Source organism: Alternaria viburni (assembly GCF_023758015.1).
Source record: "Alternaria viburni strain BMP 2772 chromosome Unknown scaffold_21, whole genome shotgun sequence".
NCBI classification, from domain to species: Eukaryota; Fungi; Ascomycota; class Dothideomycetes; order Pleosporales; family Pleosporaceae; genus Alternaria; species Alternaria viburni.
The window spans coordinates 507,293-523,289 of NW_026055790.1; the positions used below are offsets into that span (position 1 = coordinate 507,293).

Consider the following 15,997-nt stretch of genomic DNA (forward strand, 5'->3'; position numbering starts at 1 on the left):
TTGCTGTCGAAATGCCCTGAAGTTGTAGATTAGTTCTGGAGGAATTCGAGCTGCGACGAGAACTAAGAGAGTACGTAGTGCGGGAGACATGATCTTGAGGGATGAGTCGCTCGACACAGAACAATGTAGATTGCGACATGCGACCCACCAATAAGGAAAAACAAAGACCGCGCGTGTTCCTCAAGAAATCGTGTTGCCGTCGTCCAACTGCCCTTTCCTCTTACATGTTGTGAAGTTCACGCTCGCTCGTGAGGACCGTCATCATTACGTACGCCCTCTAGGCTGTTTCTCTGTACTTCTAGCGCAACGTTGGCGTCTTCGACGAAAGGCTCGTGTGCCTCCAGTTCAGCCGGTGGTTCATGTAACTCATGCACTGGCTTCGAGTCAAGCTCGTTTTGGGTCGCTTGAGCATCAACTTCGCTCCTCCATCGTCCGCCGGTGTACCATTTGCGCTGGCTGTGCGCGTAGTCTTGATCTTCCATTTCCGGTATGACGACATCCGGTTCCTCGTTCGCAGCAGTTTTCCGACGTCGTCGTAGACACCAGAAAATCAACAAGCCCCCGATTAGAGCGGCAACAAGCGCCACCCCTACACCAACTCCTATTTTTGTACCCGTACTGATACTACTGGAAGAGGAAGATGGTGCGGGTGCAGTTGTTGGCTCCAATGCATTGATGGTTGGTGTAGATGTACCGGCTGGTACGGCTACACTGTACCTCGCAACCAAAGACTTGACGTACTCGCTCGGGAACGTATCAACATCCTCTATCTGCCAGGCCACAACGACAGGATCGGCAACGGCTAGACCCGTTGAAAGCGTTGTGATATCTGATATGACCGATGTTCCACGTACGCTTTGGCCTGACGAGTAGGTGGTTGTATAATCGTATACCGGTAAAACGTCTTCTCCATCATATGCAGGCGCGGTTGTCATTGCAGCGTATGCATGGAAGGGTGTCGAGAAACTAGACAGGCAGAGATCGGCGGATTCAGAGCCAAAGCTCATACCGCTACTCGTCACGTATCAGCGCCAGACCAAGAAGACGGATTTGGTAGCATTTTACCTTCTGCAACAACTCGCTTGCCAGAAAGTCCTATTCCCGTTCGAAGCACTGCTCTCAAACGCAGTTACCTCGGCAATAGTTTGCCCACTGGGACAGACCCCGGGACTGTAAGTGGGTGAGCCATAGAGTTGATAACCATTGTACGATGGATCGGGGATGGCCAAACGATCAGGACGTACAGACCAGACGACGTCATCGGTACCGTTGTCATCGCCGCAGTTTGATGTTGGGAGGAACACCCATCTATCGATGCATGATGGGTCCGGCGTGTGTATTGTCGTTAAGTCTGGTACGTTCAGATTTCTAAGAGCTGTTGATGTTCCGTAAGAGGTTACATAGACTTCGCTGTGCGACCAGGCCAACTCTCGTTTGACGATTTCGGCGGCTCCCGGGGTCGGTAAGACCACAGTTTGTGCGGTAGGGACCCTAACAATACAGGTCCCAGCTGCAGCTGTTGTACCGACAACGGTACTCCCTATGATTGGCATGTTCGCGTTTAGCCAAGAGCCTCGTAGTAATGGCAGTAAGCTGAGACCGGCGAGTATGAGATGGCTGAGGCAAGGAAAGGGCTGCCTCAAGACGAAAGAAAGGCCAGGAGACTGCGGGGAAGACTGACTTTTGAGCACTTCCACCAGCAAGGCTGGAAGACGCCCCCATCTTATGCTGACATGATAAGCATTCAACCACCCATTGCAGACCCGCGACAGGATTTGGCCAGTAATGCGTGTATCGAAATTTCGTGATTGGCTATGGCTGCACAGCCTTGCATCATGGCACCACCCTCGTCAAATATAATCGGTGAGAAGCGACATTCGTCTGTCCGCTTTGGGATGAATTCGCGTGAAGGGAGTAAGCATAGAAGGCCGTTGCCCTGGTAAGGTCCATAGTCCATGCCGATTTGCGGTATCATCGCAGCCGATTTGCGGTTGTCTCTCGTTTCGTGTAGTGCGAGGCTGCCGTGCGGGTGTGCTGTCGTCGCCATCGCATCGCATCTAATATTAGATCATCCATCTGCATCGACAATAGATGGTCTGGCTCTCGGGAAATGTGTCGGGAATTCGTGTGCAGCCAAAAAGGATGGCTGGACGCTACGGATGCGACAGCTGGTGGCGGAGAAGCGACGGGGGACAAGGGATGGATGGGCGACGAATCATCGCTTGAAGCCTGCCGTCACTCTGGCAGCTGCTTTCGATCAGACACAGGTGAAAACCTTTACATCCACGATGGAGGTGATGAGGGAGAGACGAAATTCATGAGCCTGAAGCGATCTCTAGGTACCTGGGTATCGCACGGGATCGGCGCTATTTTCGGCCAGCGGCATGCGGCTGATCCACACGACCGGCCTAGGCACTCAGATCGAATTCCACTTTTCCAAGCGCACCCAGAATCCCATGACAGCGTTCCACATGGCTGAGACGAGGGCAACGTTTGTCACGACATCATCTTCAATAGCGGCTGCGCAAGAGGAGGATAGACGGCCACATGCAACGCCAAGAGTCGGCCTATCATGACGGCCTTGCCTGCACGCGAGAAGCGACCCCTCGAACCAACTCAGAATGGCACGTCATCCCTGCGTCGCATCGGCATGCTGGACTTGCTGGACCAAGATCCACGACCTACATTCATCATCGATACATCGCCAGGTAGCCCAAAGTCCGGAAATGAATGCCATTTGGAGTATTGGAATTCGGCCATGGCCGCCACCGACCCCGGAGGGCTACTGCAGCTACTAAGCCGAGATGGTGGTGCGTACTCTACTAATGAAGAAGGCTATGCCCCATTTACAAAATTTCGAAGCTGGTCTTTGACACACGACACATCGGATAAGCCGTTCCTTTATCATGGGTTCAACTGGATGAAGATCCATGTGGCTGGCCGCTGGAATGTCATAAGCGGTCTCTTGGCCACATGCACCGGCAGTGAGGGCTCTGGAATGACCACTCTCACTCGGAAAACCTCAAAATCGAAAGTACCAAACTTCGATTGGACGGATGAACTTCCTCCTCTGCGGTTGTCACGACATGCAGCCTGGGCGCGCAGCATTGATTGGGCCTCCACTCCTCTTGGCCCAATGTCTTCCTGGTCGTCGCAGCTTCGCAGTATCGCCAATCTTGTCATGCAAGATCCACGGCCAGCAGTTGTTTTCTACGGTCCGGATCTGATCATGATCTACAACGAAGCAGAGATAGAGCTGTTGGGTGGCTTCCACCCTTGCATGGGAGTCAGCGCTCGCGTCGCGCTTGCTTCAGTCTGGGACCAGTATTTTGAACCCATCATACAAACCAACCTCGCAGGAGAAACCGTGGAAAAGACGAACACCTCGATACACATGGTACGCAGCGGTTTCATGGAAGAGACGTACTTCTCCTTAAAGTTCATACCCATATTAGATGCTGAGGGTATCACAGTTGGGCATTATGAGCCCCTGGTAGAAACGGTATGTTGCAACTCTCGCACTTTCAGCGCATATTTTAAGCACCTGCTCTTCCAGTGGCGCATCTGACGCTACGTACCGATGAAGATGGTACTCACGGAAGCATGGACTCTTGCACTAGTATGCCGTCGCAACTCTTGGGAGCCATGTCTGAAGCTGCGAAGCCATTTGTGCAACCTGCTGACAGCCCTGTAGACTAGACAGGTCATTGCACAAAGACGCTCGCGCGTTCTCCTAGAGCTAAGCGAGGAGATACCCAGGGCGCGCAATACGGATACTTACTGGGTTCTCGCCACCGAAGTTCTATCCCGCAACGATAAAGATATTCCGTTCGCATTGTTGTATTCGGCTGAAGCAGACGGGCATGGGTCTGAATCGAGTAGAACTCGCTTTTCCGATACGAACCAACAACACTGCAAGCTTCGTGGCTCATTCGGTCTTCCGAAAGGGTCGCCCGCAGGTCCCGATCATCTGGACTTCCAACAAGACCATGGCTTTACTCCATACTTTCGCCAAGCTCTTACTGCCCGGAAGCCGATTATCATTCGGTTCGATCAGGATCCTGTGGCGGCAGCGTTGGTCAAGGACGTTGAGTGGCAGGGCTTCGGTGATCCCTGCCGAGCGGCAGCCATCTGCCCTCTAAACCCGACTTCTTCAAAGGACAATATCCTTGGCTTCATGGTTATTGGGCTTAATCCCCGTCGACCATTTGACGAGGATTATCTCCAGTTCATACTGGTCGCCAGCCGCCTGCTTTCTACCTGCTTAACATCAATTTTACTCCATGAAGAGGACATTGGCCGTCGAGAACGGACTATCGCAAACGCAGAAGCAATGAAATCGCAGCTAAAGGAACAGTTGACTCTGTCCCAAGCGGAGTCTGAGCGCAATTTCTCCAAGTTCAAACGCTTCGCAGAGCGTGCCGATATTGGCATCTTTCTCATAGGAATGGACGGGGTCTATTCGTATAGGAACGAAGCGTGGTTTGAGATGCTTGGTCCAGTGGATCCTGCAACTGATCTCGCTGACGCGTGGAGTAAGCTTATCGACGATGACTTCGTCGAAATGGGACAAGCAAAGTTTGAGGAACTTGTCGAGACCAAACAGCATCAGTAAGTGATAGGTACGTCATGACGTACGACAAAGCTTACTATGACCAGATCATTTGAGTTACGCCTCAAGAAGAGGTGGAATGCGCCTACCCAGCATATGGATGATACATTCCCCGAACAGGAGCCAATGTGGGTCATTACATCCATCTTCCCTGAGCTCGATGAGAACGGAGAAGTAGTAGAGATCATCGGTTGCTGTACCGACATCAGGTACGTTATTCCTTCATCTCGCTATACTTGACTAAAGACTTTGAACAGTCAGCAGAAATGGGGAGAGAAACTTCAGGCTACCCAGGCGACGAGGGCTCGAGAATCTAAGCGCAGTCTGGAAAACTTCATCGACACGACATCACACGAGATGCGAAATCCTTTGTCAGCGATCGTCCAATGTGCAGATAGCATTATCTCGGCTCACAAGAACTTCAGCAGGTCGACAGATTATCAGAAGGTCTACCAGACTATATTGGAGCATACCGTTGACGCTGCCGAAACCATTGTCCAGTGCTCGAAGCACATGAAGACTATTGTGGACGACGTGCTTACCATGTCTAAGCTGGACTCCGGTTTGTTTGTAATGACCCCAGTCGATGTAAAATTCGACTCAATCGCGAGAGACGCGGTGAAAATGTTCGAAGGTGAAGCCAAATCAGCTGGTGTGGATTTGCGATTCCAGCTCGAAGAGTCATGCAAAAAGATCGCGGTCGATCTCGTTTCGCTAGACCCTACAAGGGTCTTACAGATTCTTATCGTAAGTACGTGAAACATATTGAGGTGCTTCGGCTGACAATTGAGAACCTTATCACCAATGCAATCAAATTCACCCGACTAGAAGAGATACGCGAGATCAGGGTCAGTCTGGGAGTCTCCCTAAAGCAGCCGACCCACAGTTTCAGCGTGCCATTCTCGCGTAGCTCGGAAACATCAGAAGCAGCGACTCTACAAGCAGATTGGGAGAAGGGCGAGCTAGTAAGCTGCTGTTGAAGGCGATGTCTCAGTTCTTCCACTAACGCAAAAAGGTCTACATCATCTTCTCCGTGCAGGACACGGGCCGTGGCTTGAGCGACGAAGAACATCAGCTCCTTTTCGCACGCTTTTCGCAAGCGTCTCCGCGCACACATATCGACTATGGTGATTATTAACCTTGAAGGCAACTAAACGACTTGCTGACGTATTTTAGGCGGCTCCGGTCTGGGTCTCTTCATCTCACGAAAGCTTACTGAGATGCACGGCGGCGCTATCGGCTTTGCATCTAAAGCCGGCGTCGGAAGCACATTTTCCTTCTACGTGAAGAGTCGTAGAAGCACTATTCGCCCCAACTTTAACCGGTCGGAAAGCGATGCGGCCGTTAGCTTAAGCATACGTGCGCAAAAAACGCTGCTTTCAAGTCGATCGCGCAACGAATCGGACGAACCACCCCAAGCCTCCGCTCCTGCAAACGACATACCCAACAAAGACCTGCACGTCCTCATCGTCGAAGACAACCTCGTAAACCAGCGCGTCCTGGCCAAGCAACTACGGAATACGGGTATGCAGGTCGCAGTCGCGAATCATGGTGGAGAAGCTCTTGACTATCTACGCACAACAAAGTACTGCATCTCTGATGGCTCTGGAAAGTCACTCGCACTCATCCTAATGGACTGGGAGATGCCTGTCATGGATGGATTGACATGCGTGAGGAACATCAGAGAGCTTCAGAAAGAAGGCGTTGTTAGAGCGCACGTACCGGTCATCGCGGTGACGGCTAATGTGAGGAGCGAGCAGGTAGAAGTGGCGTTGAAGGCGGGAATGGACGATGTGATAAGCAAGCCGTTCAGGATACCGGAGCTATGTGCTTGTATACAGAAGACGTTGAGGAATACGGCTAGGTCGTAGTCGTAGTGATTTGCCAAATGAATAGAAATTATTACCCCCAAAAGTTGTTTGAAGCCAATGAATGATCGGGCCAGCATGTCGCCAGAGGTCGCACCGCCGCGGCGGAATCGCCGCAACTTCGAATTGATGGCATACCTTTCGTCTAGTTTTGCAAAGTGTGAAAGAATCGGTGAGGCGATACTCAATGTTTCCAACGGAAAGGCTATCCGACGGGAACGGCAAACATCATGTCTTGCTAGCGCCCGCGACACTCACAACCCGCCCTCCGCATCACCACTCCACAAAGAGACTTCGAGTCTGTGCATTCACATGCTCAGCACATCAACACAGTCTCGCCATCAATCGCGAATCCACGTGCGCCATCGCGAACATTCCAGCTCACGCAACCAAGCTTCGTTGAGCCGCACGCCCTACCTGTCTAGGGCGCGGCTGAACTAACGACCAATCCATCTCTTTCTTCCAGGCACGACGAAGTATGCAATTTTGCGCAAACAGCGACTATGACACACGAAATAGCCTTTAGAGGTAACTCGTGTGTCAAAGTCAACAGCGTGATGGTTGTCGCAGTGGGACCCTGCGGTATAAAAAGTCTGTTGAGGCTGAGCCGACGCCAGCCGACAACGCCTCTCACCACGTTCTCCTGAGAGCCTCGCGGGAGCTAAGCGGTTAACGGAGATCATGCCATGTGCATTAGCTATTTCTAGTATCTTTTTGATCTGAAGAGGTTTAGTCAGGGCACATGCGAAGGGTATTATGATGACGTCTTCCGGTGTGTGTCCTGTGGCTTCTAGACACTCGGTGGTAACCAGCGCGAGGCGATGCTACCTTGCTAGACCCACATGTGCGACCTTTGCGAAAAATCAGTCACGGTGCACGTGGAGTGTGTGTGTCCAAGATCTCACGATCGTTTGGCTGGTGGTGGGAAAGGGTGGAAAATTTCTTCGTGGTGCCATGGGGTATATAAGGGGTGGGGAGTGGGTTGGGTGGAGGAATATCAGCATCAAAGCATCATCAAGTCTACTACCACACTTCAATCTTCAACTTCAAGACCACCAAACTCTCCAAACATCTTCGGTGTATTTGAAACGAACAACCAACCACCAAAATGAACAACTTCGACTGCCACCCGCGCGTTCTGTCGCTCTCCTCCGCATCAACCCCATCTTCTTCCAACCCTACAACACCCTTCTCCCAGTCTCGCCGCCAATCCCACGAATCAGCACACGACGCCCACCATTTCGTCAACCAAGAGGAGAAGACACAGCACAAGCTCAACCTCAGCATCAAGAAGATGTGGGAAGGTGTCAAGAGGCATGCTGTTGAGCACCACAAGAGCGTCAACGCTGCGTACATGGCTAGCTACGGATGCGGTACTGCGACTGCAGTAAACACTACTGGGGGAAAAGCGTCGTAAATGGGAGGAGTAGAGGCAGGGAAGACGGGATCTGGACGAAGACTGAGAAAGAGGAAGAGGAGGATACAAACGATGAAACGACGACCAAAAGTGGATTTCGAGCGACAAAAGTGGATTTTATGGTGCATTATACCCCGACGAACGACTTGTGGCGCCGAGGAGGAGCTGGTAGTGGCTTGGATACTGTTGTAATATCTAATAATATACGTGAAAGACTTCGTTCGGTGTTGGATTGCCCTTGCCAATGGCTTTGAAACCAAGTGTAAACTCTGCTGATCATATACAAACGCCTGCGCACTCTCAAAACCTGATGGAAGAAATAGTACATGACACCATCTCAATACTCGTCGTCCGACTCTTCTTCGGCGTCCATTTCTTCCTCTTCCACTTCACTACTCTCCTCTTCGGAATCATCCTCATCCTCATCCTCATCCATTACAACGCCCAGTTCTCGTCGCCCCGCCGCGTACAGTGTCTTGTCTTCTTCTTTCAACTCCTTCGCAGTCCTGCGCATTGTCGGAATGAGAACTTCGATGACGAAGTCCTGGAGCTTTCCACCGAAAGACTCGTGTCGCGTGATAAGCTCGGGGACTAGCTGTTCGAGACGTGCGCGCAGATGTGCGTCCTCGTTGGTTATGCGCCGAAGTTCTTTTGGAGCATACCGAGGGTATGGTTGTATGTTGTAATCAGGATTGCCTTCGTGCTGGATGCGACCAATGTCGCAGCAGGTATGTCTTATCTCCAAATACGAGAACACGAAGAGGCGGATGTACCCATGGATAAGTCGAGAAAGCTCGAGAGTGTTTGCCGCTTTCTCAACCCACAGAGTCAGATCGAGAAATGCCCCCGTGAAGAGAACATGTCGTTTCTCGGTAACGTTAGGCGCATACAACATGATGTTACCCAGATCCCTCGCTGAAATTCTGTTCTTGAAACGATCGCAGAGGAGAGGAAACGGCGGACAATACCAACCTGCCGCAAACATCTCCTTCCAAAAGCATGAAAGAAAGTCGCACCCGAATCTGCTACATCCACATTCGCACTGGTCAAGGATCTCCTCCTTTACAAGAAACTCATAATCTTCGTACGTCCAGAATTCCTCCATGATAGGAGAATCATCGTAAGATGAGCCAACGACTTTAGTCCTCAGACATTCAGCAGATTGCCAAGCCAAACAATGTACAGCGGTGGTGTTCGTTCCTGGCCATGTGTCTCTCAGGTTCGCACCTCTTGAGAGAAACCATTGGACTGTCATATTACGCTCACTTAAGGACCCTGACTTGATACCCTGCATCTCTTGCACGGCTAAATAAACCAATGGCGAGCAGGCTATGTCCTTATTGCACGTGAATTCCTGCTGACTGATATCACAAAGGCCGGCACGTTCGAAAGACTCGAATAGTTTGAGTTTGTCGAGCCTCCACATCTCTGGCATGTAATAGAGACTTCTTCGTCTCGGCCAATAACGTCGGGGCATGCCAACCCTCTCCGTTACTAGTGTAGTCAGCATGCAACTGAGATGCGCATCTGCTAAGCTTGTCCGAGCGTGTGCACAACAATGTTCAAGTCCATGCCTCTCCATCAGTAGCTTTACCTCGTGCCTTTGCTTGATGAGATGGCTCAACAGGAGCTGGATAACGTCCATCATGGGGATTCCTGATCTAGGTCCCTGAGCGAGAGAGAGCGCGTCCTCAATGTAGCCAATCAGATTGAGCTGTTGTTCGTCGCACTCCTCCCTCTGTGCCAGCCAGAACTGCAACATGTCCAGTCGATTGAAAACCGCCGAGATTGATAGTAGACTCCACCTGCGGTACCGCGTAGCAGAGATTGGGTCGCCCAGGTATGGAATAAAATTGGCATCGAGCAGGACTCTGCAGCCATCCACCCAGTCAGTAACGGTAGACGTAACGAGGGCGTCCGTGAGCGTCTCAGTATCCAGAGCGTGCAAGATCCTGGGCTGGTGTAAGAGACCCCGGAGTTGATGGCCCGACTTCATGACAACTGCTTCTAATAACTCGCTGTCATCTAGTAAGGGACTGACGAAATTCTCGTAGCGAATCCCGGCGAAGAATGCTAACTGTACTTGGCTATTGCGCGCTGCGACTTTGTAGGTATTCCGTGTTATCTGCAGATCTTGTTCGAATAGAAACTCCAAGAGTCCCGTATGGAAGTCTCTGCCCTGATGAGGGATGGCATATATAATGAGATTGTCGATGCATGTACTTTCCACGCTTAGCGTTGTCCCACTTCGAAGCGGTACGAAAGCACCGCAAAATGATGATGAGTCTCATATAGAATAAGGGTAAAAGGAGACTCACTGTCCATAGTTGTCTCTCTCGAAAGCTTCACTTGGCATTAATGGAAGGAGAATTTTGAACAGATAGGCAAGGTTACCAAAGACGTCAACAAAGCTTGTGTTATAGCTGAGAGAGCTGATGTTGTAACAAATTTGCTGTGCTGGTGGTCAGCTTTCATTGCGTATCGATAGGGGCTGTATACGTGCATGTAGAAGCGTCATTCCATTTGCTAGTCGATCGTGTAGTGACGCTTGTTTGAGCTGGAACATCCTCAACAATTTCTCGACCTCGCCCCGAAAAGTATCCATTGGCATCTTGAAACTAGACTCGACAAGTGGCATGGCAAACTCGAACGCAGGAGACCAATGAACAACGCGATGACACTTCAAATTCTGCTTGACCGACAATCCAGCGCCATAAGATAGTTGAAACGACAGCAAGACTTTCTTCCCGAGTAGAAGACTACACAATGTAGCTTGAAGTTGCAGATCCGTCACCGCGTTCTGGAGTGGAGCTTGGGGACACCCTGTATCGTGCGTAGACGTTCGTGTACATGTGAGAGCGAACAGTCCCGTGCGATAGCCAAGCGCTGAGGTTTGCGGTCGGCATGTACATGAGAGTTTTGCATATCGTCGTTTCAGCCTTCGGTCTTTCCGGTGAAGCGATCTGAGGTTTATCACGTCGGTTTGAAGTGTAGACTCCTCCATGAGCGATATTTCGTCGAGCTTTGCCTGTAAACTGTGTATACCGCTATGGAGACTTTGAAGACTGTGCGACGTGGCGGAAAATCCCGATTCGAGCATGTGTGATTGTCCAGCGAGCTGAAGACTTGTTGCATCAAACACATCGCGTTGCAGCTGTAGATTCGAGAAGTGACGTATGCTTTGGTCCACGGATAGCTGGGTGTAGTGCAACCGAGCATCCTCAGAAGCCAACCGCTGTTGGTCGATGACAAGGGCGAGTAGCGCAGTCTGTAGGCTTTGCTGTATGGTGCTGAGAACGTCTTTCCAGTATGTGATGTCCGCCTCCTTGAATGGAAAAGCCAGTCGCTTGGTCAACCTCTTTAAGCTCGACTTGATCCCGCTGTTCGCTGCTTGGTCGTCTGGTTTGAGCTTCTTCCTGATGGTCGCGATAGCATTCGCACACGACACGATGCCGGTGCGTGTTGCTGAAACCGACTGGGAAGGATCCACTTTCCCGATGACGGATTCAAGTTGTTCGAGAAGGTTTGCGAGTTCCTCCGTTTCCGCGGCGATTTGTTCAGCCTTGTTCTTCGCTTCTTTCACGCCACTGAGGTACCATTCCAGGCCTTTGCAGACTTGTATGGCGAGGGAAACGACACCGACGGCGCTGCCGGTGATGGAAAATGGGTCTGCCATCGCAGACCTTGGTGCGCAGAACGTGGATCGAAGGAGAGAGAAAGCAAAGCACACGAGAAGAGCGGGGCATGAGGAGAGGCTGAGGCCGAGGCGCAGCGCGTGCATGCCAGGCTGGCAGTGGGCAACCACTCACAACGATCTCACACTCATCGGTGGAGGACACATATGCAGCCACCCTATCATATGGTATGTCCCGCGGCGATGTACTGCATGGACTGATCCGCCTATCAAAACAAAATGTGTGTATTCCTGTATGCCCTATGTGCCCATGTCAACGAGAAAGAAAAGAGGCTTAATGCTGCGCAGCCAAAGGCCTATGCTCTTTATTCAGACGCGGTGATTCTTCATCGTCGTCATCTGAGTCGAGCCCTTCCAATTCAAACTCCTCAGCGTCTCTCACTCTACGATCGACCCTTGTGTATCCATTGATGTGTCCGTTCGCGTGACCGTTCGTGAGGGGCGCTTCGGCATCGGCTTTGTCGTCTTGTTCCCAAGTGTATACGGCGTAGAGGTGGATGAGCATGTTGACGACTAGACACGAATTAGCTTGAGATAGTGGTGAGCTATATGGGGAGACTCACAAAGGAACAGCAAGAAAGCGATGCTGTAGAGGATCAGCACGTAAGACACGTGCGTGACGTTCGCGTCGGATAGCAGCTTCATCTGCTCTTCGGTGGCGCCCATGAACATGAATCCACCAGCCATGAGCAGGAACGGCGTCAGGTACTGGAAGCTGTTCGGGTCCGAGCCGTCGGTTGCGACAGAAGCGCGGTCCTTGAGCACGAATGAGATCTCGATGATACGCGCGGCACCTGCAGCCATGAGGGTGTAGCCGAATATGGTGTGGATCATAGTCGATATTGGCAGATGTTGTGGGTGCGCAGACATGGCCCATCCGGTCATCAAGATGATGATACCGGGGATAAGGTTGCGCTTCGGCTGTCCATTGCGCTTTCGGCTGAGCCAGACACCGACCAGTCCGGCAGCCCACCAAACGATGCCCATAGATGTGTGCTGAAGGTCGTTGTGCACCCATGGTCCTCCCCATCGGTGTTCGGTAAAGGTGTTGACGCAACCCCAGGCGGCGATTACGAGCGAATCGAAGAACTCCTGGCTTCTTCCGGTCCTCCGCAGCCACATCTGTCCGACTAGAAGTAGAATCAGGAGAATAATGCCGTATGCGATGAAGGCGCTGCCCATGATGAAATGCGCCAGACATTGTCCAGTGTGATCCGCTCTGCAGAAGCCGAGTGCGGTAATTCCTCCAAAGAGGAACTGCACCCAGGTGACCACTGGCATAGCCTTTCCAACAACACCGTGCGCCTTCACTACCACGCGCCGTATCTTCCCATTGATGCCCTTCTCCAGGTGTAGCTTCAGGTAGATACCCATAGCAACTTGGGATACCAACATGAGCATGATGACAGGGACGAACTGGCTGTGGATGTTATCGGTGAACTGCCTGCCCTTGTGTCTATGGCCGAGGAAGTATCCGATGATTGCGAGGACGGTTCCGAGAGATTGTACCGGGACGTGCCATTTGGATCGTATTATCTAGCCTTGCTGTCAGCTCATGCTCTTCAGTCTCAATATGAAGTAGCTTACTCCTAATACCATACCCGTGGGGAAGATGATGCCCCATGCCACCGTTTGGACCAAGATGTGCGTCCATAGTATTGAGTCCTACATCGACCATCAGTCTTGCTGCCTCAACCAGGGTGGTCGAAGTGTCAACCCACTATTGGGTCAGGTGATATGGCATCACCATCTGGGATCGCATCCATATCGTGGTCGTGAGCTGTGACTGCTGCGGTGTATAGCAGCGCCGCAAGGGCCGCTCTTGTAGGGAGGCCCATTTCGCCGTGGGTATTTCTGAATAAGATTCGGGTCGCTGCAGCTGGCGCCACGAGCAGGTGATTATCGTGGAATCTGCAGCGTTGAGAGTTTCACAATAGCATCAGACGCGTGCTATGGTGGGACCGAATGGGGAGGCGAGTGTGTTCGTTGTTTCCCTTGCAGGCGTTGTCGCAATCTCGTGCTTACGTGAACAGAAGGCGCCACCGTCATTGGCTTCCGCCACACTCCGACCGGGCGATCAACACCATCATCTCCGACACCATCGTCGCCCTGCAGCTTCAGCTTCGCCATTCACGACATGACTTTCGAGAAGGGCGTCACCGAAATCGCGGACTCGGATGATGATCCGATGACGTCGTCACCTGGTGTTGTTCCGGATGAAGCGGGCGACAAGCATTGCGCAGTGTCCAATGTCCCGTACCAAGAGCGACAGGACGCGTCGCGCGAGGCAGATGGCCTCCAACAAGCATTCGCCGAACGCGATGCCAGCACAACTGAAGTCTTGGGCGCCGATTCCACCAATTCTCCAGTTGATGTCGACGCGTCGAGAATTGATCAGACTAACATGATGCCCAATGAGACCACTGCAGCGCAAAACGAGGAAGGAGCGACTGTCGAAGGTGGCAGCCACGGCCGGGGACTCCACACACAAATACATCCACAAAAGCCAGTATCGACGACCAGAGACATGCCAAATGGGCCTCAAGTGATGGTCGTTCCAACTGAAAACGGGGATCCAGTTGCCAAGGATGTCGAATCTGACCCCTCAGCCCGCGGTGACGAACAGCAGCCACCTGTAAGCCATGCCAGTCCTTCTTCTGCCGAACAGGAAGTAGCTGAGGCTATTCAATCCACAATGGCGGATGCGACGTTGAAGGTACCAGGTTCTGCTGCCCTCGCTCCATCAGAGTTCAGCGTCGATTCTGAGTTCCCAAACGGGTCAACATGTCAATCGCAAAGTACTGTCACACTCGCCAGTCTGCCTCGTGTGTCGAAAGATGATTCGGGTCGAGCTGTAAAGCATCATCCGGTAGATGGACACACGAGCGACAACGTAGTCTGTCCTAGATCATTACTTTGTAAGTTCACGCGCTCACATACGTTAGGACCGATCTCGGCCGACCTCAACAGCTGCCAGCATGCAGTCGAATACGACAAGGATTGCATTAGGCTCGTCAGGCGACGCAGGTCCTGCTGCGACCATGCCGGACGACTACACCAGCTCTACGCTCCATTGGGCTCAAGACACTGAAGACACGCCTCCTAATGCGCGAATGCACATCAACACTAGCGAAGCTGCCATGATCGAAAACGGATCTAGCTATGAGATCGGCCAGGAACAAACTTCCCGAAGCACATCCGCGGACCAGCAACTATCCGCAGAAGAAGTGGCATTGCCGAAAGAGAGCGCAGGCTCAAGTTTTGGTGCTAGTTCACCCATTGCTAAACTATCTACCCATGCCCAACCACACGCTGACGCCCAACACTTGTCATCGCCCATCCCAATGCCTCCATCGAGAACACCACAGGAAGTCACTCTTGATAATCTGAGAGCCCAAAAAGCTGCACTCTTGGCCTCTCTCAGTGCCCTTCCAGCGATCCAAGTGCTGATGGAAGAGAACGCCTTTTCAGATGCCGAATCAGGCGATGCTAGCGATGAACCTACTGAGACCGATGTCATGGCAGCCGCAAACAAAATCGTGAAAGAGCACATCAAATTACTACACGAATACAACGAGCTGAAAGATGTGGGTCAGGGGCTGATGGGCCTTATTGCGGATCAGCGGGGCGTACGGATAGTCGAAGTTCAAGAGGAGTTCGGCATCGATGCGCAGGACTGATCGCAAGTTTACCAGTGTACTGCGAACGGCAACGGGAGCGAGGAAGCGATAGACGACGGCGTGAACTAGGTGCGACAGGCGCAGAACAAACACGGCATCTGAGTGTCAAATAAACCTTATACTGTATGTACTTCCTCTTTCGCTCTATATGCAATCTGCCGTTCTCAGGCTACACACCACTGTCCCGTGCCTAGTTCAACTGCCCGCTGATCCGCCACGCCAGGCTCGACGCTCCAGCTCGCCGACTTTGCCAATACTAGCTGATGCCTGTCTCCATCAACAGACTTGGTGGCGATCCTTGGCCTCGACACATCTTCCGACGGACCCCAAGTACAGGTGGACGCGATGAGATCAATTGCGCAATACGAGCGTATCCTCGGTATATCTAAGATGCGGCTCATCCTCCAGATCTGGTCCGGGCCTCTCGAAGCCCGCTCTCTGCGGGTAGCGACAGACTTTGCGCACGGACCGCGAGCCGTGTGGCAGGGACGCGTTTGGCCAGATTGCCGGAAACCGGAGAAGCACCGATTGGAAAGGAAGAATTCCAGAAGACTGGATCTCAAGAGACAACGCCACATAGGTTTTCTTTTGCGACCTGCAGAACGTGGATGTATTTTCACAAGAGTTGGGTTGCAGATTATGGTCAGCTGAGCCAGAATCCTCATACGATGTTCCATGACTCTGCACATTGCCATTCGGTCAATGTCGGCCACCAACACCTCAGCA

General features: G+C 52.0%; 5 protein-coding genes across 5 annotated transcripts; 3 read left to right on the forward strand and 2 right to left on the reverse strand.

Annotated features, from left to right (window-relative positions):
• Window positions 1–3,136: 3,136 nt before the first annotated feature.
• On the forward strand, window positions 3,137–6,483 carry J4E79_008746 (uncharacterized protein; the record flags this gene model as incomplete). Its single annotated transcript, XM_049357600.1, has 7 exons — window positions 3,137–3,502; window positions 3,695–4,611; window positions 4,660–4,821; window positions 4,870–5,359; window positions 5,404–5,577; window positions 5,628–5,739; window positions 5,789–6,483. The coding sequence occupies 7 exons, from the start codon at window positions 3,137–3,139 to the stop codon at window positions 6,481–6,483; spliced, it is 2,916 nt and encodes a 971-aa protein (XP_049208071.1).
• Window positions 6,484–7,588: 1,105 nt separating this feature from the next.
• On the forward strand, window positions 7,589–7,897 carry J4E79_008747 (uncharacterized protein; the record flags this gene model as incomplete). The annotated part of the gene is made up of 1 exon (XM_049357601.1): window positions 7,589–7,897. One exon carries the CDS (start codon window positions 7,589–7,591, stop codon window positions 7,895–7,897), a length of 309 nt encoding a protein of 102 aa, XP_049208072.1.
• Window positions 7,898–8,234: 337 nt separating this feature from the next.
• J4E79_008748 (uncharacterized protein) lies at window positions 8,235–11,573 on the reverse strand (the record flags this gene model as incomplete). Its single annotated transcript, XM_049357602.1, has 3 exons — window positions 8,235–8,825; window positions 9,492–10,071; window positions 10,444–11,573. 3 exons carry the CDS (start codon window positions 11,571–11,573, stop codon window positions 8,235–8,237), a joined length of 2,301 nt encoding a protein of 766 aa, XP_049208073.1.
• Window positions 11,574–11,865: 292 nt separating this feature from the next.
• On the reverse strand, window positions 11,866–13,429 carry J4E79_008749 (uncharacterized protein; the record flags this gene model as incomplete). Its single annotated transcript, XM_049357603.1, has 4 exons — window positions 11,866–12,104; window positions 12,155–13,127; window positions 13,179–13,256; window positions 13,313–13,429. 4 exons carry the CDS (start codon window positions 13,427–13,429, stop codon window positions 11,866–11,868), a joined length of 1,407 nt encoding a protein of 468 aa, XP_049208074.1.
• Window positions 13,430–13,728: 299 nt separating this feature from the next.
• On the forward strand, window positions 13,729–15,271 carry J4E79_008750 (uncharacterized protein; the record flags this gene model as incomplete). The annotated part of the gene is made up of 2 exons (XM_049357604.1): window positions 13,729–14,487; window positions 14,537–15,271. The coding sequence occupies 2 exons, from the start codon at window positions 13,729–13,731 to the stop codon at window positions 15,269–15,271; spliced, it is 1,494 nt and encodes a 497-aa protein (XP_049208075.1).
• Between the last annotated feature and the right edge of the window lie 726 nt (window positions 15,272–15,997).